Source organism: Salvia splendens, chromosome 19 (assembly GCF_004379255.2).
Source record: "Salvia splendens isolate huo1 chromosome 19, SspV2, whole genome shotgun sequence".
Classification (NCBI taxonomy): domain Eukaryota; kingdom Viridiplantae; phylum Streptophyta; class Magnoliopsida; order Lamiales; family Lamiaceae; genus Salvia; species Salvia splendens.
Window position 1 is genome coordinate 5,436,179 of NC_056050.1, and position 25,500 is coordinate 5,461,678.

General features: G+C 40.4%; 2 protein-coding genes and 1 pseudogene across 2 annotated transcripts; 1 reads left to right on the forward strand and 2 right to left on the reverse strand.

The window, feature by feature from the left end:
* Positions 1 to 32: 32 nt before the first annotated feature.
* Positions 33 to 4,206, forward strand: LOC121778910 (annotated as a pseudogene).
* A 3,828-nt stretch (positions 4,207 to 8,034) lies between these two features.
* On the reverse strand, positions 8,035 to 8,946 carry LOC121778297 (protein GDAP2 homolog). The gene is made up of 2 exons (XM_042175619.1): positions 8,756 to 8,946; positions 8,035 to 8,674 (listed from the first exon to the last, which is right to left on the reverse strand). The coding sequence occupies exons 1-2, from the start codon at positions 8,904 to 8,906 to the stop codon at positions 8,202 to 8,204; spliced, it is 624 nt and encodes a 207-aa protein (XP_042031553.1). The 5' UTR covers positions 8,907 to 8,946; the 3' UTR covers positions 8,035 to 8,201.
* Positions 8,947 to 24,066: 15,120 nt separating this feature from the next.
* Positions 24,067 to 25,149, reverse strand: LOC121778911 (F-box protein At5g49610-like). The gene has a single exon (XM_042176298.1). The coding sequence runs from the start codon at positions 25,147 to 25,149 to the stop codon at positions 24,067 to 24,069; it is 1,083 nt and encodes a 360-aa protein (XP_042032232.1).
* Between the last annotated feature and the right edge of the window lie 351 nt (positions 25,150 to 25,500).

Consider the following 25,500-nt stretch of genomic DNA (forward strand, 5'->3'; position numbering starts at 1 on the left):
AAATGACATGATAGTTTTTTCGGTTCTATTGTTCGATTTTAACAAGAAACTGAACTGATTGAAACTCACAAAATGTAGTAGTGTGATTTTTTTATATGGTGAAAAAAGAAAATAAATACCTCAATTTAAAAAAAAATAGAAAAGATTGTTTTACTCCAAATCCCTCAATTTCCAACTGCCAAAACCACCACCTAATGGCCGACGACTCCACCACCGTTGACTGGTCGAGCCTACCGCCGGAGCTCCTCCAAACCATCGCCAAAAACCTCCCCGCCCTCGCCGACTACATCCGCATCCGCGCCGTCTGCCACAGCTGGCATCGCGCTGCCCCAATTTCCCAGCCCTATCTCCCGCGCGAATTCCCATGGCTCATGCTTCCCTTGGACCGCTCCTCCAACCGCCGCTCCTTCTCCAACCCTCTGAACAAAATTCACCAATCCCTGACCCTCCCCGAAGCCTCCCACAGCCGCCGCCTCGCCGGATCGTCGCACGGCTGGCTGGTTCTCGTCGACGATTCGCCCCCGATTTTCCTCATCAATCCCCTCACACGCGACAGAATCTCTCTCCCGCCCCTTTCATCCTTCCAAACGTCACCAATTTCGACTTCTACAGCATAGGAAGGGAATATGTTGCGATTCAGCTCTATCCAGCTGAATATTGCAAGCTCAACTCCACAATTACACTCCGCAACGCCAAATCAACAAGATCAACACCACAATTCACACACAAAAACAGATAACTCAACTAATCAACTAATAACACCAATTGCAGAATGTAATACAGATGACTTGATAGATTCAGATGATCAAATAAGAACCATATGTAAGGAATTGAACGATAAGGAAATACGAAACTAAGCTAAGATAAAATGCTTCGGATCCACGATCCTCTGCCCAAGGTGCTCAAGCACACATTCACACAATTTTTCATAACTGCTATCAGGTTCTTTGCGATTGTAAGTTTTGTGATCGTAACAATCCATTCCCCTTAAGATTCCTTGTCCTCAAGGAATCACAGAGATAAGCCTACTGACCTTCTTCTTCCTCCGCTTAAGCAACTACTCTCCTTTGCAGCCCACGTTCACTTCTCTTCATTTTTATCATGCAACAATTACTCCCCCTAAAGCTTCCTTGTCCTCAAGGAAGGAAAGAACCCGAGCCTCCAACGAATGAGCCACTGATCTCTCTTGTATCCACCTTAATACTCTCACCACTATATCAAATGCTATTATCAGCAAGCATTTGTATGTCAGCCTCAATGTAGCCCATCTCCAACTCTTTGGCCTAGCTTTGCCAACATACTTCATAGATTTCATCTTCACCATGGGCTTAGGAAATCGAACTGACAATCGCTTTAATGAACGATAGTTTCTTGGGCTCGCATATGAGGATGCTAAAAACCACCCAACTCTTTCAACGCCTTCAAGCGGATTATCAAAACTTTTGGCAATGTCTTCAACATTTTCAAAAGGGTTAGATGCAGCAAGATGCATCTGTACAAATTGAATCATGGATGTTGAAGACAACGATATGTTCATCTCCTTCTTCTTGGGCTCACTAAGACCACATAACGTTTGAACCACAGCTTCGTTTGCAATCTTGAAAACACCATCACATTCGTCTGCACCGAGCCATCTCATTACCCCCTGCAACTTTGCCTTATCCATATCCAATTGCTTCCCCAAATGTCCACCGGCCACATGAAGGTCATGAAACAATCCAAACGCCTCTAGAGCAAGCAGTAGTCCATTTGCTGCTTTATCAGCAACCAAATTTGTAGTAGCCAAGTTTTCATGAGATTCTCCTATGGAACGAGTGATAAACTGTTGTACAACACAACACCCATACTGATGCATTGCCATATCCAGATAGTACTTTATAGCAGCAACAAAAATGAACTTACTAGCCTCTGTAATGAAGCATTGCAAGCACCGCTGAACCATCCGAGTGCCATGTGTGTTCAGAGACATACTAATGAGTTTCCCTGGTTCCTTAACCACCCTTAGCAATACTTGCCTTTTCTGCCCTCCATTGCACACTTCCAACAATTTTTGCATAAGAAAATTACCAACTAAAGACCTCATTGACACTCCGTCGAATAGGCCAGGTAAATGCCACAAAGCACCACTCATCTTATCAGGTTGATTTTCCACCACTGTAAACCCATTTTTCCACCAAATTTTCGAACGCCCTGTAGCATCGAAGATGCTACATTCCCCATACACAACAAAACCCTTACTACGATCATCAAACCCCTCGTAGAGCTCATCATCACGTTGGGCCACGAACTTCAGCTTCACCATAGGTCTCGGAAACCAATTGAGCAGCCACGACAATGACAAACTGTAACAGTTCAAGATAGGTAAACCCACAGTCAGCTCATTCACTGGCGCATTTTGTCGAGCATGTGATAGACGTTTAGTCCCCTCAAGGTTATCCTGCTCCAATTCCCTCCCCTTCTTCACCTCCGTTGATTTCCAATTGGGCAGAGGCATGAATATCTCCATCTCCTCTGTTTTCTGCAATGGAGTCACCGTTACCTCCAAAAACTCCACATCCTCAATTTCCATCGACACTCTTGCACAATCCTCCACTCCTATCTCCAACTCTGTATCCATTTCTTCATATCTTCCACTGCTATGTTGCTCCATTAGATCCTCATCAGCAATTGCTCGATCAACATTAATTGATTTCTGAAAATCCAGATTATCGGAGAATTTAGGAAGCTTCAATTGTAATTTGCAGCTGCCGGAACTCGCATCCCTTGCCTCCATCGTGGAGCGCAGGTCTTGAAGCGACCTCAGTATCTTATCTAATTTCACCTCTTGTTCTCGCTGGATTTTGCAGAAAGATGCCTCCATCCTGTCCTTAATCCTCTCCCATACACTCTCCCATTCCAACTCTATCTTCTCCGCCTCCGTCAATCGCGTCGCCGACGTCATTTTCCGAGGAACGTTGGCTCTAGATACCATTTGTTGCGATTCAGCTCTATCCAGCTGAATATTGCAAGCTCAACTCCACAATTACACTCCGCAACGCCAAATCAACAAGATCAACACCACAATTCACACACAAAAACAGAGAACTCAACTAATCAACTAATAACACCAATTGCAGAATGTAAACAGATGACTTGATAGATTCAGATGATCAAATAAGAACCATATGTAAGGAATTGAACGATAAGGAAATACGAAACTAAGCTAAGATAAAATGCTTTGGATCCACGATCCTCTGCCCAAGTGCTCAAGCACACATTCACACAATTTTTCATAACTGCTATCAGATGAGAGTCTGTATTTATACTCCATCTGTTTCCCTTCTCTCTCATTTGCATTTAGACTCCTCAACTTTCCTTCCCTCTCATTTCTGCTTCAGGTTCTTTGTGATTGTAAGTTTTGTGATCGTAACAGAATACACTGTCCGATCGCCGGAAAATGAGATCAATTTCTTCAGCCTGAAGGAAATGCGCGATTCCTTCATCAGAAAGGTGATTCTCTCACACAGTCCGTACGGTAACACCAATTTCTTCGCGTTCGCCATTCTTAATCAGCATGAAAATCTAGCTTACTTTAAAAATGGACACGACGAGTCGTGGAAAATTATAGATGGAGTAGAGTCGCACGGGGAGGATGTGATTTATTTCAATGGCGCATTCTACGCGGTTGATAAATTCGGATCGATTGCTGTTTGTGATTTGAATGGGGATTCGCCTGTGGTGAAGTTCATCAATGTGGTGCAACAAATTGATGGTGATATGAAGTATTTAGTGGATGCAATGGGTGATCTGTTGTTGGTTGCTAGGTATTTGGAGTTCCACATTGATATGCAATACTACATGGAAGTGTGCAAGACGGTGAAATTTCGCGTGTTTAGGTTTGATTGGAATGGTCAAGAATGGGAGGAATTGGCGAATTTGCACGACAAAGTGTTGGTTTTGGGGGATAATTCGTCGCTGGCGCTGCTGGCAAGAGATTACAGAGGGTGTAGAGGGAATATGATCTATTTTACTGATGATCATTCTGGATCAAATCGTGATAGTATCGGTGGGGATCATGATGTTGGTGTTTATAACTTGGGGGATGGGAGTATTCATGACCTTCCCTGTTATCCATGTTGGCCGAGTTGGATCACTCCAAGTTTGGATATGGATCCTCTGCTGTGCAATTTTGCACAGCAGGAGGTGCTGTTTCTAATGCACAAATAAAATAATATATATTTATTTTATTTTATTTATTTAATTTATTTGATTTTTTTATTACCATGTGAGACACAGCACCTCCTGCTGTGCAAAATTGCACAGCAGAGGATCCATATCCCTCCAAGTTTATGCTAAATATGTAAGCTCAAGGTTTTGCTTCCTATTCAAATTATGAATGCACTAGCTTCTGATTGTATAAGAGCATCAGCAATGGAGGCGTCAAACCGCGACGCCGATTTTTCGCCGACGACGATTCTGACGCCGAACCATTGAAACCGGCGTCGGCGAAATCGGCGTCAATTTCGGCGTACCCATGCCGATTTGTGTGGTGACACCGGTTCTAACGCCGATCCTCACGGCGCCATTGTAGGCCTCGGATCGGAGTCAGAATTTAATTTTTAATTTTTTTTTCCGAAAACACTATATATACGCGCTTTGAACGTCATTTTCATTCGAACCACTTGTTTTAACGAGTACTCTCTCTATCTTTCTTTCTGTACAAGATCAATTTAAGAAATGAGTAATGCCGGTGGTAGTGGTGGTGGTAGTGATGGGGATGCTGATGAGTACGAGCGTATGCTGAACGAAGAGCTAGATGCCTATACGAGTCGTGAGGTTGATCGATAGATGCAGAGTTATATGCAGCCGCCGGTACCTAACCCACGACCAGTTGTCCGCCGTCGACAAGTGTGCACCTGTTCACAGATTACTTCGCAGAGGAGCCGCGTTTTAACGCCAACCATTTCAGGCGTCGTTTTAGGATGAGGCGGGACTTGTTTATGCTTATTGTTAACGGTTTGGAGCAGCGATATCTGTATTTCCGCTTCAGGCACGATGCGGCTGGCAAACCCGGCCACACCCCTATTCAAAAGTGCACTGCGGCAATCAGGCAGTTGGCCTACGGCACTTCGGCAGACATGTGGGACGAATACCTTCACATCGGTGAGACGACTGCCCTCGAATGTATGGTGGGCGCGGAGGATTGGAAGGCATTAGTTTTTATTTAAATTTATGTAATTTTTAAATGTATTTTTTTAAAATTATTGTACTTTTTGAAATTTTAATAGTATTATTCAATTTTCCTGTATTTATCTCGTAAATTAAATTCCGTATGTTGCTCCGATTGTAAATTAAATTTATATAATTGTTATTAGTGATGTGGATAGGCTATGTGAGGGCTATTTGATGTCCAGTTGCATGTCCAGATGATGTGGCAGGAGGATTTTAGTGCTGGATGATGTGGCAGTGGGAAGGCTATGTGAGGGCTATGGGAGGTCCTAGACCATTGTGGATGCTCTAATGCTTTCCATTAGGTGAGATTTTGTATGGTGACTGAGATATATGAAGCGTGTGTTTTGCCTTTGCTTTTGTGCTATGTTATTCTTCTTCTGTGCTATGTTTCATGTGATTTCTTTCGTAAACCCTTTAAACAACTGAAAATTTTGAAGAGGGCATCCACCTCTGTTTCTCCATAATTTACAAGGGCAAATGAAATATATATCTACCAAGTGTACTTTTTTTCCTTGTTTTATAAGTAGGAGGGTAAAAAACTCATGCAAAATGCAATCATCTCCGAGAACAAAATGTCATGTGATGTGCTTAATGTTGTTAGTTCGATCTGTATTCTTAGAGTGTCCAGGGAATATGATTCATTTTACTGATGATCATTCCGGGGAGGGGGTGATCATGATGTTGGTGTTTATAACTTGGCAGGCTGGATCACTCCAAGTTTATGCTAAACATGTAAAAGAATCCACAACGGGCTCAAAGTGCTCTGGCCGCCGCGGGTGGCAAACCCCGTTGTGGCATCCACAACGCTTACTTTCTTTTTCTTTTTATGTAAAAAACTCTACCAAAATGCAATGTCTTGTGATGCTTGTATTCTTAGAGTACCTATATGTTGGGCTGGGCCAGGAAGGTCTCTCAACCCTCTTCTCTTTTCTTCTCATCATCGTTATTGCACAGTATTTTTCCCTTGTCGTCGACTCGTCGGTAACATGGCTAACAAGGAAAACTTAGGCGAACTTATGACTGATACACTTGTTTGTCTTGTGAAATGTTGAGAGTATTTATCTTCTGTCACCAAAAGTACAAGAGCCAACTTATCTGTCTAACGAATGGATTGATGGGAGTGAGTTGAAAATATTAAATCAAGTATCTATATATGATTGTGTACTAGAATAAGCTGAATATTTAGGAGAAGAGGTTTGATTTGATGCATTTGGAGTTTGGACAAGTGTTCTGACATAATAGAGCAATTGTTTGATCGAGACAAATAAAAACGTAAAGAAACACGGATTTACGTGGTTTACCAACATTGTGTTGGCTACGTACACGGGCAGGGAAGGAGAAGTCCGTTCGTCTGACATTGTAATTAGGGGTGAGCAAAAAAACCAGAAACCGAATATCCGAACCGAACCAAACCGAAATTTTGAAATTCGGTTAGGTTATTTCGGTTTTTCGGTTCGGTTCGGTTCAGTTTTGAAAATACAAAAATTCGGTTTTTCGTTCGGTTCGGTTCGGGCGAAGAAAAAAACCGAATTATATATATATTCTATTAATTTAATATATTATATTATATATAATATATAGTATATTATTTTAATAAATTCTACTATATTATATATATTATATGTATTATTAATTTTATATTATATATAAATATTCTATTAGTATATATAAAATAGTAAAATAAATTACACACATATATATTAATATTATATTTATTTTTTCGGGTTTTTCGGTTTTTTCGGTTTTGTTCGGGTTTTTCGGTTTTTTAAGTTCGGTTTTCGGTTTTTCGGTTTCGGTTTTGTGATTTTTCGGGTTCGGTTCGGTTTGGATTTTGAACTAAATTCGGTTTTTCGATTTTGGTTCGGTTTTGACAAAAAACCGAACCGAAACCTGAATGCACACCCCTAATTGTAATGATGCATCTGCAAGGAGAATTCAAGTCTAGGTGGAGATTTGTTAGTATGCCTAGAATCAGTATTGTTTGCCGCTAGCCAAAAAGAAGCCGCGACGCCCCCTTGCCTGGGGATCCGCCCCTGGCCTGACGCTATGCTATGTTTCTGTTTTGGGTCAAATTGTTATATTGGGCCCAACCCGTCTCGTGTGCCTATTTAAATAGAAGTAGGACACATAACTCTGTAATCCGAAAAATAATCTGAATACAATTTGTTCTCCTTTCCTATATGTGGACATAGCCAAGACAACGTTGGTGAACCACTTAAATCCGTGTCCCTTTACGTTTCTGTTTGTCTCGATTACACAATTACTCTATTATGTGACAAAAGTAACAATATGGTTTATTAACCAAAAAGTATTGAGTCTTTTGAGTTGGGCTTTAGGGAAAGATATGTGGGTAAATATCAATTTCCTGATACCATCCACTATATGGAAAAGCAGATATGATGTTTGAGCAGTTGAGGCAGAGTCTTTGGAGAGTTGTGGCTCGTGGCAATTAAAATTCTATCCATCTTATAAAAATAAGAATATTTGGGACAATGAAAATTAATAGAGTAAAGAGATAGAAGAGAGAAATAGCTAAAATAGCCTGAGTAGATTGTGAGATTTATATTAAAATTAATATTTAATATTTAATAATATAAATTATAATTAAATTGATGTACTAGGAATAATGAGAATAATGAGTTGGAGAATTTTTTTTATAAATGGTCCCTATCAATTATGGGACATGGTGTAGTATTATAATTTAGATCATCAAGTGGAAAATAATGTAAACATAAAATTATTGTAGGCATGGCCTACCACTCCTTATCTAGTTTGCTTTTTGTCGCCGCAATTTCATTATGATACTCCTACCAGACAAAAAAAAATCAGAAAAGCCGTTTAATTCAAACAGACACAGAATTAAACAAACAGTAGGCAGCAAGCTTGTCGTTGCCTTTTCTTTCCATTTTTACATCATCTGCTGGAGGTCTAGTCTACTACGAATCTAACAACCTCACCAACAAAACAAAACGAGAAATCTAGTCTTCACTCTAAGCAATACACCTCATAGAATAGGTAGAAACAGTAGAATCAAAAGGAGTATTCAACACCGCAGGATGATCGCTCTCGATCCCGTAATCAACGGTGGTGGGGCGCCACTCCATCTCCTCATCAAACTCGTGCACGAACTCCGGCATCTCCGCCCCCTTCCGCCGCACGTGCTCCCACAGGAACTCCAGCCGGCTCACATACCTCACCTTCCCGTACCCCGCGCCCCCGAAGATCAAACGCCCGAACGTCGCCAGGAAGAGCCGCGACTGGATCCCCGGGTGGACAAAATACACGGCCTCGAGGCTCTCCGGAACGGCGTCGTATATGCACTTCAGCGCCGAGATGCCGGGGAAGTTGTCGCCCCTGTTCACCTCCGTGTGGACGTACACGGCCGAGAAGGGGCGCCCCTCCAGATTCGGGAAGATCTCGTCTTCTAGAAACTTCTTCGCTGCCTCTGCGCTCACGAGCTTCGCTGCTCGTTTCAATCGTTTCAATCAATTCATCGTGGTTGATGAAATTAAAAATTGAATTGAAGGAGAGATGTGTAAATTACCAGGGAAGAATTTTCCGATGATGCGGAGGAGGGGGCGGCCGCGCCTGTCGCAGCCTTGGAGTTTGAAGATTTGGAGCTCTTTGATGAGCTGAAGCTGCTGGGAGAGTGGGAGAGGGGAGGAATCGGGTGGTACTGGTGATGATGGATTCATTGCTGTGAATTGATTGTGTGTTTATTTCGCTACACTCTGTTGATTCGTCGTTTTTAAAGGGGGATTTTAGGGGGTGGGGTGGGGTGGGGTGGTTTGGGGGGTGGGGTTTGGATAATGTTAAATACTTTTATTAAATGAGACTATAACATTATTTAAAACAAAAGAAATGGGAAAGTCAGATACATTCTTCATTATCGGATTTTTTTAAAAATTTTGTGTATAATCTCATCGATGGTATGTACGACTGGATATTTATTGCCTCCATATTTGTTTTATTCTTAACACGCTATTAATTCATTCTTAGCCTTATCCTTATGTAATAGTTGTTGTTTGGTAATTATGTAAATTTTGAAGTATGTAGAATTATTTTTTAATTATGAGTTTTGAATAAATCTTATATTAGTTTAATTTGAAACAGTTTCAGGATATATTAATATTAAACAACTGAATACATCGTCTAAGATGAGTGTATAATGCATCAAAAAATTCAATGCTAGTGATTAATCTTACGTATTAACTCTTCTTAGCAGTACGAGGTTTCTTATATTCAAATGTTGAAATTTGTTCAGAGAATATACCCCGAAAATGTAAATATAAATTAGAATGAAAAATCAAATTGAATTACAGTGTGTTATAATGGTAAAAATGTGTTCCATTTAGAATTGATTTTAATGAGTTTCAAAATATTTCCAATTAGGGAAGAAGAGGATATTCCATAGAATCTTCCATTTGAAAATGGACAAAAGTGAAGGGATCAGAGGCGCAGTAGCACGGAATCAATGCCACGTTATGAGCGTCTCGCACTTTTCGTCTTACTCGGCAGAAACCAAATCTTGTAGTACTGTACTATCTTAATTTTTCTATTTTCAAAATCAAAGCTAATTTTAAAATGATAGCAATACTCATTTTAATGTTCAATTAGTAAATAAAAAAAATACTCCCTATATCCCACTTTAAGAGTTCTATTTGAAATTTGATACGGATTCTAAAAAATGTAAAAACAAGTTAATGTAAAAAGATACTAGAATGTGAGTCTTACTTTTATATGGTAATACTATTATTATAATAGAATATGAGTGACAAAATGTTAGTGGAATAAGAGACTTATTAGTCTATTACCTTTAATAGAATATTTCAATCGAGACTTCTAAAATGGAATACCTAAAAATGATAAATTAGAATTCATAAAGTGGGACGGTAGTAATAAGAATAGTATTGTGAATTGCAGAATCTACATTAAATAGTGTTTAATTATTCAAATGTATAAGAAATTAGAATTGCATAATTTCAAGAGATAAAACAAAATGTAAATACTTGATATTTTTAAAAGATAGAAGCAGATTTATTATTGAAAATTATAATTCATCCAATTATGATTCCAGAGAAATATAATTTCCGATATACAGTGACTATTCATAATGTCTCTTTCTCTTTCTATTATTTTCAACTCAAAAATGACATTAAAATTATTGTAGTAGTCCCTGCTCTGTCAAATCAGAAAAAATTATGTTTCTGTTGCACAAATATCTTTAATAAATATAAAAAACATCGACACCACTCTCATATATGATTATCTAAATAATCTTTTAAAACAAAGATAAAAAATGGACATATACATCTTGATGATGTGCGTACCTCCTCCACCCATCTTCTTCCTATCTGCCGCCTCAACTGTTGTAGCCTCCTCCACCCGCCTGTCACTTTTTTTTTTGTTATTTTGATGATGATAATTGTATATATTGTCGTAATAAAAAAATGAAACATAATAACCATTTGGTTCTTGTTTTTTAACCAAATCGTTAATTAACTCATTTTATCTACGAAAAAATGTCTCATTGATATCCATGATCTAAAATCTTATTTACTATTACAATCACATTTAATTATAAAAGAACTTTAGAAAAGTCACACTCTGAATTCCATTAGAGCATCCGGCAACGGTGTTATCCACGGCAAGATGGCTTGTCTAGTCGTCCGGGGGACAAGACGCTGGTGAGACCCATTGCGGATGACGCACCTGACACACGTGGCTCGCTATAGAGAGGGCAGTCAGCCCACTCGTCCCCGCGAGTGGAGGTCGTTATGACCGTTGGAATTTTTATTTTAAAAAACAGAAAAAATATAATAAAATAATTTTCTGCATCCTCAAATATTATCCTCTAGTTACTCTAGTTCGTTATATTTTTATCCTCTAGTTCCTCCCATAAATATAACCCATTCATTATTCATTTTTTAATAGTATCAAAAATTATCCACAGTTCATTCTACTCGTATTCATCTCTTAAAAATATTCATTCTACTTACGCGTGATGCTGTCACCCGTGTCCAACTCCAAGAAGATCTAGTCAAATATATTTGGGCATGATTTTTGGCAACGAGTAGGCGATTCCATGAAAACTATGCATTTTGTCGCTCTAAGTACATTTTAATTTTAGCATTTCAATTACTCTCTTCATTCTATTATTGTTGGAGCATTTATTTTGGGCATAAAGATTAAGGAATCTATATTTAAAAAGTTAAGTGGAATGAGATTGAGAATAAAGTAGAAGAGAGAATAAAGTAAAAGAGCCTAAAGTGAGAGAAATAATAATGTATTAATAGAGATTAAGGTGTTAATATATTTTTGTAGAAAAAAGAAATGAATAAACTCTAATAGATTAACCTAAAAGAATTTGTTCTAACACTAATGGAACATAATGCTCTAGTGCACTTTAAATGGTGGATAAAGAGAATAATATTTTATGATATGCTACATCATTATTTAATTCTCACTTCTCAGTTCACTATTGCTTGAATATTTTACTTTTTGAATGTAGAGATGCCTACGGTTCCAGAACCAGCGGTTACAGTTCGGAACCGCTGGTTTTGGAAATTGTTGAACCTAGACGTCACCAATCCGAACCGAACCGGACGAACCGGCCCGGAACCGTCAGCGGCGGTTCCAAACCGGAACCGGAACCGTCGGCGGCGGTTCGAACCGGCACCGGAACCGCCGGTTCCGGATATTTCGCGAACCGTACCCGGCGGTTCCGAACCGCCGGTTCTGAACCGCCGGTTCGGCGGTTCCCGACACCTTTTCAGACCTACTTCTTAGCCTTTTCAGAAACCACTCCCCTGGCAGCCGGTTTGGTCAGAAACCGTTGACGGAAACCGCCGGTTTCGGCTGAAAAACCGCCGGTTCCGGCGAAAACCGGTGGTTCCGGGGGCAAAATCGGCGGTTCCGGCCGCATTTTTCAAAATTTGAAATTTCAAACAGTTCTCAAAACCGCCGGTTCCACCTCAAAACCGGCGGTTCTGGCGGCAAACCGGTGGTTCGCCGTGATTTTTCAAAATTTATTTTTTTTAATCACAATTTTCCCCTATAAATACCCCCATCCTCTTCATTTCTACTCACCCCATTCTTGTGTTAATAAGAATTTCTCTCTCAATCTCAATTTCTCTATTCTCCATCCTCATTCTCTCAAGTTGTTTACGTTATTTGCGCTCATAATTTACTCACGTTGTTCACGTTATCATATTCACACAATCACACTACTCTCTACTCTCCACTTTGAATTTCCATAAATATCATGTCTTCATCTCGTCGTGGCGGTGATCGGGGAAAGGGACTTGCCCAAGATCAAAGTGATACTCGTCGTCGCCGTGCCCCTACTAGAGCACAAGTTGCGGAGGAGGTGGGAAGGCGAGCCGCTCTTCGAGCACAAGTAAGTTCTAATGTGTTTTATTTTTATGTTAGTATTAAATTCATTTGTGTTAGTATTTTTACTTAGTCGTATCGTATAATTTTCGTAGGAGGAAGAAGATAGAAATGCGGCCTTGTTACTTGCCCTCGGCGGGCCCGACGACGACGACCAACAAGGGGGGCATTCACATTCGGCTTCGCGGTTCGAGTACGATGTAAATCTATCGTCGGACGAAGGCGATGATGGATCGCATCAATTCCCCCCTTCTAGCACCGGCCAAGTAAGCGAAAATGATGATGAGGAGGCCGATGCTCCTCCTCCTTCCGCAGGACGACAAAAGAAGAAGATGCCTCCCAAGTTGAAATCCGATATCTTCACCAAACATTACAAGAAGGTACCGGTTGTAATTTCAAATCCTAATGATCCGACCACTACCGTGGAGACAAGTGAGTTCAAAGCATATTGCAACTATTGCGATAAAGTCTATCCCTTTGGAACCGGTGGGGGATATGGTACTCTCCATAAGCATTTGAAGACAAAACACCCCGTGGAATATGGGCATACTAAGTCCCAAACCCAAATCAACTTCCCCTCCGGCTCATCGTCTCAAACAGGTACGCCACTATTTAAATATGATCCTAAAAATGTTACCGATATCATGGTAAGATGGGCGGCAATGAAACATTTGCCGTTCAATTTTTTTAATGATAGAAAATATGAAATTACTATGCAACAAGCTTTTAATGTTGCTGCAAAAAGAATTCCCCCCACTACTGCTCAAAGATCTAACAACCGTCAGTTTTTTGACAAAAAAAGGGAGATTGGAAAATTTCTATCCACCTTGGGGCACAAAGTTAATATTTGCTCCGATGTGTGGACGGATTCTTTCCAACGAAATTCCTACATGGGAATTTCATGTCATTTTATAGACAATAGTTGGTCTTTAAATAAACGTTTAATTGGTTTTAGATAATTTCCTTCCCCACACACCGCACAAGCAATTGCATTTCTAATTATTCAAGTTTTGAATGAGTATGAGTTATGCAACAAGATATTTTCGGTTGGTTTTGATAACGCAACCGCCAACACCGCTAGTATATCCGATTTAATTGCGGCTTGTTCCCCGGTGATAAGTGGTAAGTATTTTCACCAACGATGTATTTGTCATATTTTAAACTTATGTGTACAAGATGTTTTGTCTTTATGGCAAAGACATATCCAACCTATTACTACAGCTGTATCCTTGATCCACTGGAAGCCTCAAATTGGCAAGGCGTGGAAGAAGTATTGCCACTCGAAGAAAATAAGGTACACAAAGTTTACTTTAGACGTGTCTACTAGATGGAACTCTACATATGACATGTTGCAATCTACATTAGAGCATATAGATTATTTAGTTGATTTTTATAGAACTTACCCTGTTGATGATTTGTATCTAACATCTTCTTGTTGGGAACAAAGCATGAGCTTATTTAAATTATTCAAAGGTTTTCGAAATGCCACTATGGAGTTATCGGGTGTGTATTATTGCACATCCGTTCGTGTTTTAGAACATTGCATGATCATATCACTTGGTTTTAAAACTGCAATAAAAAATTCCACAAACAATCTTGAGCTAATGTGTGTTTTATATTACATGATTGAAAAATGGCTCAAGTATTTCAATGAGATCCCAACTGTTTTTTTGCTTGCCAAAGTTTTGGATCCAAAGTGGAAACTAGTTGGTACTTTCAAAATTTTAGAATTTTATTACAACAATTTAGCTTCTATTGATCTTGAACCACTCCGAGCTTTGCAAACTGACGAAGACGACGACAACTACATAAACCTTGCCCAAACATTCCAAATAAACCTCCCCACATCCCAAGCCTCCAAAGAAATTTCGAGTTCGACTTGCGGGCTCTCTTTCACGATTACGAAGCCAAGTACAACACTACCCACCAAGTTCGACCTAGACCCCCCCGTCAAACACATAACTTTGGCTTCTTCCAAGTTGATGACCCCGACGCCCAATCCCAATTGGCGGACCTATACGGCTTCAGCAGCGGAGGAAGGATGGCACATTCGACAAGTGAGTTAGATTTATATTTTGACTCACATTTTTCATTAAATGAGGAAGAAGGAGGTCCCGTTCCCCAACAAATCGACGTCCTAGAATGGTGGGGATCACACGAGAAAGATTTTCCAATCCTTGCATCAATGGCCAAGGAGATCTTTGCGGTTCCGGCTTCCACTGTCGCCGTCGAGTCGGCCTTTAGTGTTGGAGGCAACGTCTTGGACGACCGAAGAAGTAGACTCACCGGGCAAAACATGGAAGCCACCATGTTACTTGATGATTGGTGCTCCACCGAAATTAGAGACCAAGAACCGAATTGGGACAATCAAGTAGTACAACCGGACCAAGACTACTTCCCCGATGAAGAAGAGTAGGCGCCAATTCCTCCAATCAAGCCAAATAGGTAAGCAAGGTAAGAGAACTACGTGGACTTTGATTCCAAAATGCAATTGAGCATTGAGGATACGTAGGCATCTCAACTTAAATTTCAACTTAAATTTTAAATTTAAGTTTAAATTTAATTTGAGCTCAAGTCCTTTTCCTTTATTTCTTTTTTCTCCCCTTTGTTTCGAATATGTAATTTTGTAAATTGTAATCAAGACTTTAAGTTTTTGTAATTTATAATTTTGAAGTTGTAATTTCTAATTTTTATGTTGTAATTTGTAATTTTAAAGTTGTAATTTGTAATTTTAAAGTTGTAATTTGTAATTGTAAAGTTGTAATTTGTAATTTTAAAGTTGTAATTTGTATCAATAAAATTGCATTTGAACATCGCTTTATTCTAATTGTATTTATGCAAATATATCTACATATTTTACTTGAATTACAAATTTAAAATGCAAAAAAAAAAAAAAAACCGCCGAACCGGATGAACCGGCCCGGAACCGGGCAAACCTAGGCGGTTCCGTGGTTCACGTGAACCGGCGGTTCACGGTTCCGGAACCGGAACCGCCGATCCTTGGCCGGGCCGGTTCCGGTTCCACTTATTTTCGAACCGGAACCGGCGGTTCCGAACCGTGAACCGCCGGTTCCCGAACCGTGGTGACGTCTAGTTGAACCGGAACCGAACAGCGAGGGTGTTTCGCGGCTATGATTCGGAACCGCCGGTTTTCCGGCATTTTTTTACGGTTCCGAACAGCCGGTATCCGACGGTTTTTGGCGGGGTTTTTGGCGGTTCCGACATGGTTTCGGTTCCAGAATTTTGAAACCCGAATCGAACCACGGTTCCAAAAATGACTGTTTCAGTTCGATTTAAATCTCACGGTTCCGGTTTGGAACCGGAACCGCCGGTTACGGTTCCTCGATTAACTGCCCGAACCAAAAACCTTGGGCATCTCTCATTAAATGTATTCTTTTTCTTTGTCTCAGTATTATTCTCTCCTTCCCCCTTTATTGGATTTTTAACTAATGTAATATATTCACATTGTTACATTCATAATATATTAATGTGATATATCCAATTCGAATTAAGAAAGCCGTACACAAGTTAGGATTTTTTAGTTTTAATCATTTCAACAAAAATATTGATTTCAATTTTTTATTTTCAGGTATGCTTTTGGAAGGGAAATTTTGGATTAAAGACAACTTTTTGGGAAGTTGAAGCATTTTTCTTTTCTATTGTAATAAAGCCTTCTATGTCAAATTTATCTATCTTATTTATAATGGATAATTTTTGCCTTATATTATTTTATGGTTTAAATGACAGTTTTGTAAATAATGTTAAAACTTGGATCTCTATCTTTTTATGTCACCGCATGGTCCATTTGGAATATTCGTAACTACATCGTGTTCTAAAACATCTAACCCAATTGGAAGTTTGAGAAAAATCGACTGTTTTGGCTCCTTGGCAAGTGGATTAGAGGATGGTGCCCACACTTCCCCTTCTCACCGAGACAAATACTGAAGAATTGGAATGTCATTAGAGAGTGGGTGGGTTGACACTAGGTTTGAAGGCTTGAGAAACACACGAAATAGGTGGGCGCTGCCTCTTGCTCCCTACTCGTTGTCTGATATTCTCTCAGGTACCCCTTGGGTCTTACTTTGCTCCTGTTGTTTGCCTTCTTCTTGTTAGTTCGTGGTTTGCCGTGCTTTCGACTGCTACTTTTTTCTTTCTAGCTCTCTGTCGGTTTTGCACTTGTTGTACTATTAGCTTTGTTGAGTTTTTTGCTTCCGTTTTTTAGTCTGTGTACTTTTGATGAGGTTGTACTCTACCTCGTCACTTTTGGATGGTTTGATAATTTTGAATTATCGGAATTAATTTTATATAACAATACTCTTTCCATCCCAGCTCAAGTGATTTCTTTTTGATCGTTGTTTTGCAAATATGATATAAATAGTTAGAGTAGAAAAAAAAAAGTAAAGTAAGAGAGAGAGAGAATCGTATCATTTTTCCAAATACGTGCCAAAAAAGGTCAATCACTTAAAATGGGATGGAGGGAGTAATATATAAGTAAAAATAAGTTAACATATCTAATAAAATAAAACTCTTGATGTACTACAAGATTAAAAGGAACTCTTTATGTAACGAAGGAAAGAGCTAATAAGTCAATGCCCCAACTTCCACGTTTCCATATTTTATTGATTTGATTGCTCTAGATCATCTTAACACAGACTAAGTTTTATTATTTTAGGGTGTTTCAAAATTTAGTTCTGTCTAAATATTGAAAATTGTTAATTAATAATTATCATATACATTATTTATAATATAATTCCTAAAAGAAATTAACCCTCATTCAATTACTAATTTCCTCGCTTTTTTTCCTTTTTCTATCTTTGTCTTATTTTATCAGTTGTACATTAAAATTTGTGTCATTTACTACCTATTTCTTTTTTTAGGACCTTTTTAGGATGAATGGAGTAAAATTCTTTTTTTAGGATCTTTTTTAAAATTCGTGTCATTTTATAGCTTTCGTATGAGCTACGATAACATCATTTTTATGGTTATATATCATCGCAATTTTTTGCAGAAACAAATTTGGTAAAAACTCCAAATGTGATACTTTATACTAAATGATAATTACAAGAAGTACGTCAATAATATTGTGAAAGTGTGTCCATGCAAACTACTGGAGCTCGGCTTCTGAGCTCGGAAATGAAGCTCGGCTTTGAGTCCGGTTGTGATCGAGTGGTGGAGCCTCGGCAGCTCCGAGAAGAGATCAAGAAATAAAGCTCGGCTTTGAGCTAGCCGAGAAAGGCAGTTCGGTTGATAGCCGAGAAAGGCAGTTCGGTTGATAGCCGAGAAAGGCAGTTCGGTTGATAGCCGAGAAATGCAGTTCGGTTGCTAACCAAGAATGGCAGTTCGGTTTTAGCCGAGCAGCGGTTATAACTAACTTTGGGAAATAGAGTTAGTTGGATTTTATTTCTTGATTGCATCTTGTATAAATAGCTCGATAGAGCTCAGTAGTGAGAGAGCAGAATTACACCATATACACACACTCAGAGAGATTAAATCTCAAGATAGCAAGCAGTTGTGAGCGGTAGAGTGTGAGTGTGAGTTCGTTGTAATTGTAAAGAGTTCGTCAATAAGATTCCGGTCATCTTCTCCGTGGACGTAGGTGGATTATCACCGAACCACGTTATATCGTTTGCGTGCTTTATTTCCTCGTTCGTGCGTGTGTGAGATCGGCGGTATCACGACCCAACAAGTGGCGCCGTCTGTGGGAAACGTTGAAACGTTTTCTTGATTGGTTTTCTGGGCGAGTTGAAGTCCGGGAGCTCTGTTGTCTGAGCCGATCTTGGCGATTGCCCACCGTTTGTTCGAGAAATGTCCACGGCCAGGTTCGAGGTGGAGAAGTTCACCGGCAGAAACGATTTTGGGCTGTGGAGGCTGAAGATGAAGGCCATCTTGATGCAGCAAGGCCTATGGGATGTCTTGAAGGGAAATAGTGATCCTAAAGAGAATCCGGAGGCCGACGAGAAGGAGAAAGGGAGGCTTCAAGACATGCAATACAAGGCCTATAGCACCCTGATCTTAAACTTGACAGATAGGGTGCTTAGAGAGGTTTCCAAGGAGGAGACAGCCGCAGGGGTGTGGACAAAACTTGAGTCATTATATATGACCAAGTCCCTTGCGAATCGATTGCATTTGAAGCAGAAACTTCTTGCCTTCAAGTTCTCGGATGGAAGAAGCATTGCTGAGCAGCTTGAGGAGTTCGGAAAGTGTATTGATGATCTTGAAAACATCGATGAGGTAATCAAGGATGAGGACAAAGCCTTGATGTTGCTGAATTCCCTTCCTAAAAGTTTCGAACATTTCAAGGATGCGGTGCTACTTGGAAGAGAGTCCAAGGTTACCTATGAGGAGATTCATTCTGCCCTAAAATTGAAAGAATCACAGAGGATTGATCATCCAACTTCTTCAAGGAAAAATGATCCAGTAGCTGAAAGTTTGTATCTGAAGAAAAGTCAGAACAAGAAAGGCTTCAAGAAAAAGAAACCAAAGAAGGAGAGGGCTGAGGGAGAGAAGGAGACCAAGAGCTGCTATTATTGCAAGAAACCGGGCCATTTAAAGAAATCTTGCAATGCTTGGAGAAGGAAGCAAGGGCAAGAGATGGCTGGCAACCTGGAGACTGCTGATCTAGCTCAAGAGGTGGAGGCCAACGAGGCCTTGAATATACACTCAGGAGCAAAGATTGAAGAGTGCTGGATTATGGACTCGGGCTGCTCCTTCCATATATGCTCTCACAAATCCTGGTTTCAAGAATTGTCAGCATGGAGAGGATCAGTGATGCTGGGGAATGATCAGACGTGTGATGTCAAGGGCATTGGGGAGATCAAGCTCAGAATGAAGGGTGGAAGTGTCAAGACTCTCACAGAGGTCAGGTTTATACCACAGATCAAGAGAAACTTGATCTCTCTTGGATTGTTAGAATCAAAGGGGTACAAGTTTGATTCCAGTAATGGGATTCTCAGAGTAACAAAGGGTTCCAGAATCATTATGGAGGCCCAAAGAAAGAATAGCTTGTACTACTTGCTGGGAGAGACAGTGGTTGATGCAGTGAATGTTGCTCAGTCAGAGAATCTTAATATTTGGCATGCTAGGCTGGGACATGTGGGTGAAAAGGGCATCAGGCAGCTGGCCAAACGTGGTGTGATGAAGTTAGGTACATCAGAGAAACTGAGTAAGTGTGAATCTTGCATTCTTGGAAAGGCGAAGAAGCTGCCATTCACTGGTGGGAAGCACACTTCAACCGCACCCTTTGTGTATGCCCACAGTGACCTTTGGGGGCCATCTCCAACTGAATCCATAGGTGGAGGTAAGTATTTCATCTCCATCATAGATGATTATTCAAGAAAAGTATGGATATATATCCTGAAAGAGAAGTCCCAAGCATTTGAGAAGTTTAGAGAATGGCATGCTAGATATGAGAATGAGAAAGGGTCAGTGCTGAAATATCTTAGGACTGATAATGGCATGGAGTTTCTGTCTACTGAATTTGATAGCTTCTGTAAGGAGAAGGGAATAAGGAGACATAGGACAGTGCCAAGAAACCCCCAACAAAACGGGTTGGCAGAGAGAATGAATAGGACATTGCTAGAGAAAGTGAGATGTATGCTATTTTATTCTGGAATGCCAAAGAAGTTTTGGGCAGAGGCCGTTTCTACTGCAGCTGCCCTCATCAATAAGTGTCCTTCTTCAGCAATCTCTGATGAGACCCCAGATCAGAGATGGTATGGGAGCTTGGGAGATTATTCTGCATTGAAGATTTTTGGATGTGCAGCTTATGCACATATAAGGCAGAATAAATTAGAACCAAGAGCCAAGAAATGTGCAATGTTAGGATACCAAGATGGTGTGAAGGGATACAGATTGTGGAACTTGGATGGAGAAGGTCAGAATGTTATAGTGAGCAGAGATGTAATATTCAATGAAGAAGAAATGCCATTCAAGAAAAATGGAAGAGCCTCTGATGGTGGCAGCAGCTCTAGTATGCAGAACTTTGAGTATGGTGAAGGATCTGGTGGAACAGATACAGATGAGGATGCTGATATTACAGAAAATCAAGAAGAAGGTGGAGTACTTAATCCTCAACCAGCTCAGGATGTGAGTGATCATGATCCACCAATGGAGCAAGCTGCTGCAAGTCAGGAAATTAGAAGGAATCCGAGGAGGAATGCAGGCTTGCCTAGTAGGTTTTCAGATTATGATATGAGCTTCTTTGCTCTATGTGTAGCAGAAGTACTCATGTTTTCAGAGCCCTCGACCTATGAAGAAGCCATGAGTTGCAAGGAAAGTCAGAAATGGATCAAGGCCATGGAAGAAGAAATTGAGTCCCTATTGAAAAATGGAACTTGGGTTTTGGTGATTGATCCAGGGATACAGAAACTGATCAGTTGCAAATGGTTGTTCAAAAAGAAGGTAGAGGTGGGGGAGGTTGAAAGCATACGTTTTAAGGCAAGGCTGGTTGCTAGGGGGTTCACACAAGTGGAGGGAATTGATTACACAGAGGTGTTCTCTCCAGTGGTGAAACATACTTCCATTCGGATCTTGTTGGCCATGACTGCTCATTTTAACTGGGAGCTGCATCAACTCGATGTGAAGACAGCTTTTTTACATGGAGATCTAGAGGAAACAATCTACATGATGCAGCCTAAAGGCTTTGAGAAACCTGGAGAGGAGAAGAAAGTTTGCTTGCTGAAAAAGAGCCTATATGGCCTCAAGCAAAGTAGTAGGCAGTGGAACAAGAAATTCCATGAGCAGATGGAGCTGATGGATTTTGAGAGATCAAACTTTGATAGCTGTGTATATATCAAGAGAAAGGGAGATCTGATAGTTGCCTACTTATTGCTGTATGTAGATGACATCCTGTTGGCTGGATCTAGCAAGAATGAGCTGCAGATTGTCAAGAAGGAACTGAAGCAGAAGTTTGAAATGAAAGACCTTGGGGAGGCAAAGCGGATCCTAGGGATGGATATCATCAGAGACAGAGGAAAAAGGGAGCTGAGGTTGGTTCAAGCTGATTACATCAGGAAGGTGATAGAAAAGTATCAAGTGAAGGATGCAAGGTTCGTCTCCACTCCATTGGCAGGCCATTTCAAACTTAGCAAAGAACAAGAGCCAAAGACAGATGAAGCTAGAAGGGAAATGAGTCTGATACCCTATGCGAATATAGTGGGCAGTGTGATGTACTTGATGATTTGTACAAGGCCGGATGTTGCTCATGCTATAAGCGTGGCCAGTAGGTACATGGCTGACCCGGGCAGAGAGCACTGGGCCGCGCTGAAATGGATCTTGAAGTATCTAAAGGGATCTGTAATGATTGGTTTGAAGTTTGGTGGTGGAGCCTGGTCTGAAAAGGATGAAGTTCTTGAGGGATTTTGTGATTCGGATTATGCTGCCAACTTGGACAACAGAAAATCCCAAAGTGGCTACATATTCACGTTATTTGGCACAGCAGTGAGTTGGAAATCAAATCTACAGTCTGTGGTTGCATTGTCTACGACCGAGGCTGAGTATATTGCGCTAACAGAGGCTGCAAAGGAAGGAAAATGGCTGCAAGGGATACTACAAGATCTAGGAATGAAGCTGGGAGCAGTGAAGATTAACTGTGACAGCAACTCGGCTATATGTTTAGCAAAACATCAAATGTTCCATGAGAGGTCGAAGCATATAGATGTGAGGAGACACTTCATCAGAGATGAGATTCAAAGTGGAAAGATCAATGTGGTGAAAGTTCCTACCGAAGAAAATGCATCAGACATGTTGACAAAATCTCTGCCAACTTCGAAATTCAAACATTGTTTGAAGTTGGTTGAGATTGTGGAGTGTTGAAGCTTGTAACAAGGATTGAGAAGGGAATCCGGATATTGATGGAGTTTTGCAAGGACAAGGTGGAGATTTGTGAAAGTGTGTCCATGCAAACTACTGGAGCTCGGCTTCTGAGCTCGGAAATGAAGCTCGGCTTTGAGTCCGGTTGTGATCGAGTGGTGGAGCCTCGGCAGCTCCGAGAAGAGATCAAGAAATAAAGCTCGGCTTTGAGCTAGCCGAGAAAGGCAGTTCGGTTGATAGCCGAGAAAGGCAGTTCGGTTGATAGCCGAGAAAGGCAGTTCGGTTGATAGCCGAGAAATGCAGTTCGGTTGCTAACCAAGAATGGCAGTTCGGTTTTAGCCGAGCAGCGGTTATAACTAACTTTGGGAAATAGAGTTAGTTGGATTTTATTTCTTGATTGCATCTTGTATAAATAGCTCGATAGAGCTCAGTAGTGAGAGAGCAGAATTACACCATATACACACACTCAGAGAGATTAAATCTCAAGATAGCAAGCAGTTGTGAGCGGTAGAGTGTGAGTGTGAGTTCGTTGTAATTGTAAAGAGTTCGTCAATAAGATTCCGGTCATCTTCTCCGTGGACGTAGGTGGATTATCACCGAACCACGTTATATCGTTTGCGTGCTTTATTTCCTCGTTCGTGCGTGTGTGAGATCGGCGGTATCACGACCCAACAAATATCATTTTCAGTAGATATTGTATAATTCATGAAAGTTAAAGTTTTTACACTTGGTAGTTTCGCAGACAGCCATGTTAGGAATTTTATAACACGTGGGTTCGTGAACGTGTCGATAATGCCATTGGACCACGATGCCATGCATTTGAATTAATCAGAGATAAGATGGGCCCAACAATTTATAATTAATTAAAGAAAACTTAAATCCCAATTGTTAATGGTGTATTCAAGAGTGAAAACAGTGGTGATAATTTATTGTTTATTGTACTATGACAAAGGGTGGTTTGCATTGGGCTGCAGATAAACCGTTCGCATGTATTTGAATTATACTAATATCTTACTGATTTCAATTTAAATTGCATATCATAGCCCACTCCGGCGAGTTACTGTTTCAAATGATTCATGTAAAGTAATAGACCACCAAAGGTGGAGTCATTATTTTAAATATATACTTCCTCCAACGCCTAAAAAAAAACTCTTTCTTTTCTAGTCCTCTCCTAATTGTTTTTACTCTAATAAAGTAGGACCCATTTTTCATTAACACACTTTTCTTTTATATTAAAACTCATGCTATTTCAAAAGTTTCTGTTTTTAGAGATGGAGGGAGTACTTTATAGACTAAACCAGACCAATTATTTGAATCCTTTTAACTTTAGGTTATCTAGCAAAATTTAGGAAAAGAAATGCATCCAAAGTATAGTCCAAAACATAGTACTAATGTGGCCTCTAAGCACTAAACTATCAGCCCACAAAATAAAGTAAAAAAATCAGCAATTATAACCCAAACGAAGTAAAACTTGAGGCAATCAAAAGGGCCCATTCTTGCATATTGCAATACTAGAAAGAACGCAATTTGCAATATTATAACTATGAAACCGAAATACATAGAATATTTTATAACAATACAATTTGCAAAGACTATAACTAGGAAAATTACAGGGCAAAAAGTTAGGTAAAAACAAGGAGCATAATACTAAAATTACATGCTACAAAAAAGGTGTATCTTGTTGTTGTTGTGGTGTTGGGAGGCATTGAGATGAACAATTTGTGTATCGGATCTGAATCGAAACACTTGCAATGGAATCCTAAGATCGTAAGGTACTTCAACTTTACTAAAACTGCGATTTTGCAAATTATAAAAACCACCTCCTTCCATACTTGTTATGAAAACCACATTGCTACTGCAAAACTCCACAGCCACCGGGTGTTGCAAACCCGTATCTCTCATATTCACCACCGCCTTCTTCTTTCCATTGCTCCACACCTCCATCTCTTTTTCCTCTACTTGACACATAAACCCTAATTCCCCTTCATATTCCACCAACCTCGGCCACGTCCATCTACTCTTAGGAAGGCATCCTGGCAGCGCAGAGCATCGAAAACGCCTCTTCTCCACGTCCAGCGTCAGCACGCTGTCGTTCAATGTAAGCCAGTGCACGAATCGGCCTGCGGTGGTGACAGAGGGCGAGCCATTCATCACAATCTCTCCGTAGGGAGGCGAGCATTCGATAATCTTCTCCCATCTCCATCTCTCGGAATCGAAGATCTCGCAGTGGAGCTGGCTCCCTAACGCGTACAATCGAACGATGACGTAGCGAAGGGGATGGGATCGGGCGACGACGACGGCAACGGCCTTGGTTTGGTAGCGGAGTTTGGGATTGGGGAGAGGTTGCCATTGGGCGGTGGCGGGCTTGCAGGCGTAGAACCGCTTGTTGCGGCAGCAGATTTGTCTCTCGCAGATGAGAATGCCTTGATCGCAGGAGGCTAGGATTTCGACGCCGTCGCAGCGGGGCCACGTGGATTCGATGGCTCCGGCGGCTGTGGAGACGAAGGCGGAGCGGTAATTTGAAGATTTCAAGGTTTGGAAGAAATAGCCGAAGAGGGAGTTGGTTCGTAGGGAATGGAGAGGGATAAAAGTGGGGTCGTAAATGATTTGTTTCCAATCCTTTGAAACGGATTTGCATTGTTCCAACGTTTCCAAACTTGTTCGGCTCAGAATCTCGAAGATCAACTCCGGCAGCAATGTCGCCATTTGTGAGAGAATGAATGGAGGATAATGCATGTGGGTATATTATTATTATATATAGGCAATGCAACTCTTCTACTATTTGAATTCGAATTGGAGTATATATAGAGTCAGGTTGGGATTCAATCTAATTATGTAAACTTTTCCTTTTACGAATATCGGTTTTTAATTTAGGAAGTTTTATGTACTCTATAGCCTTAATTTTAGGATATTACCACATATTTTGTGGAGTATATTTTCCTAATTAAACCAGAGTATAAGGTAGGAAGTTATCTAAACATGATTTTAAATTATCGGACGGACTCCTGGAGTTCAAGTCTTCAAGAATCAAGATATAGTTAAGTTTTATGAGGCTGGCAGATATTTATATATTTCCAAATTGGGTAG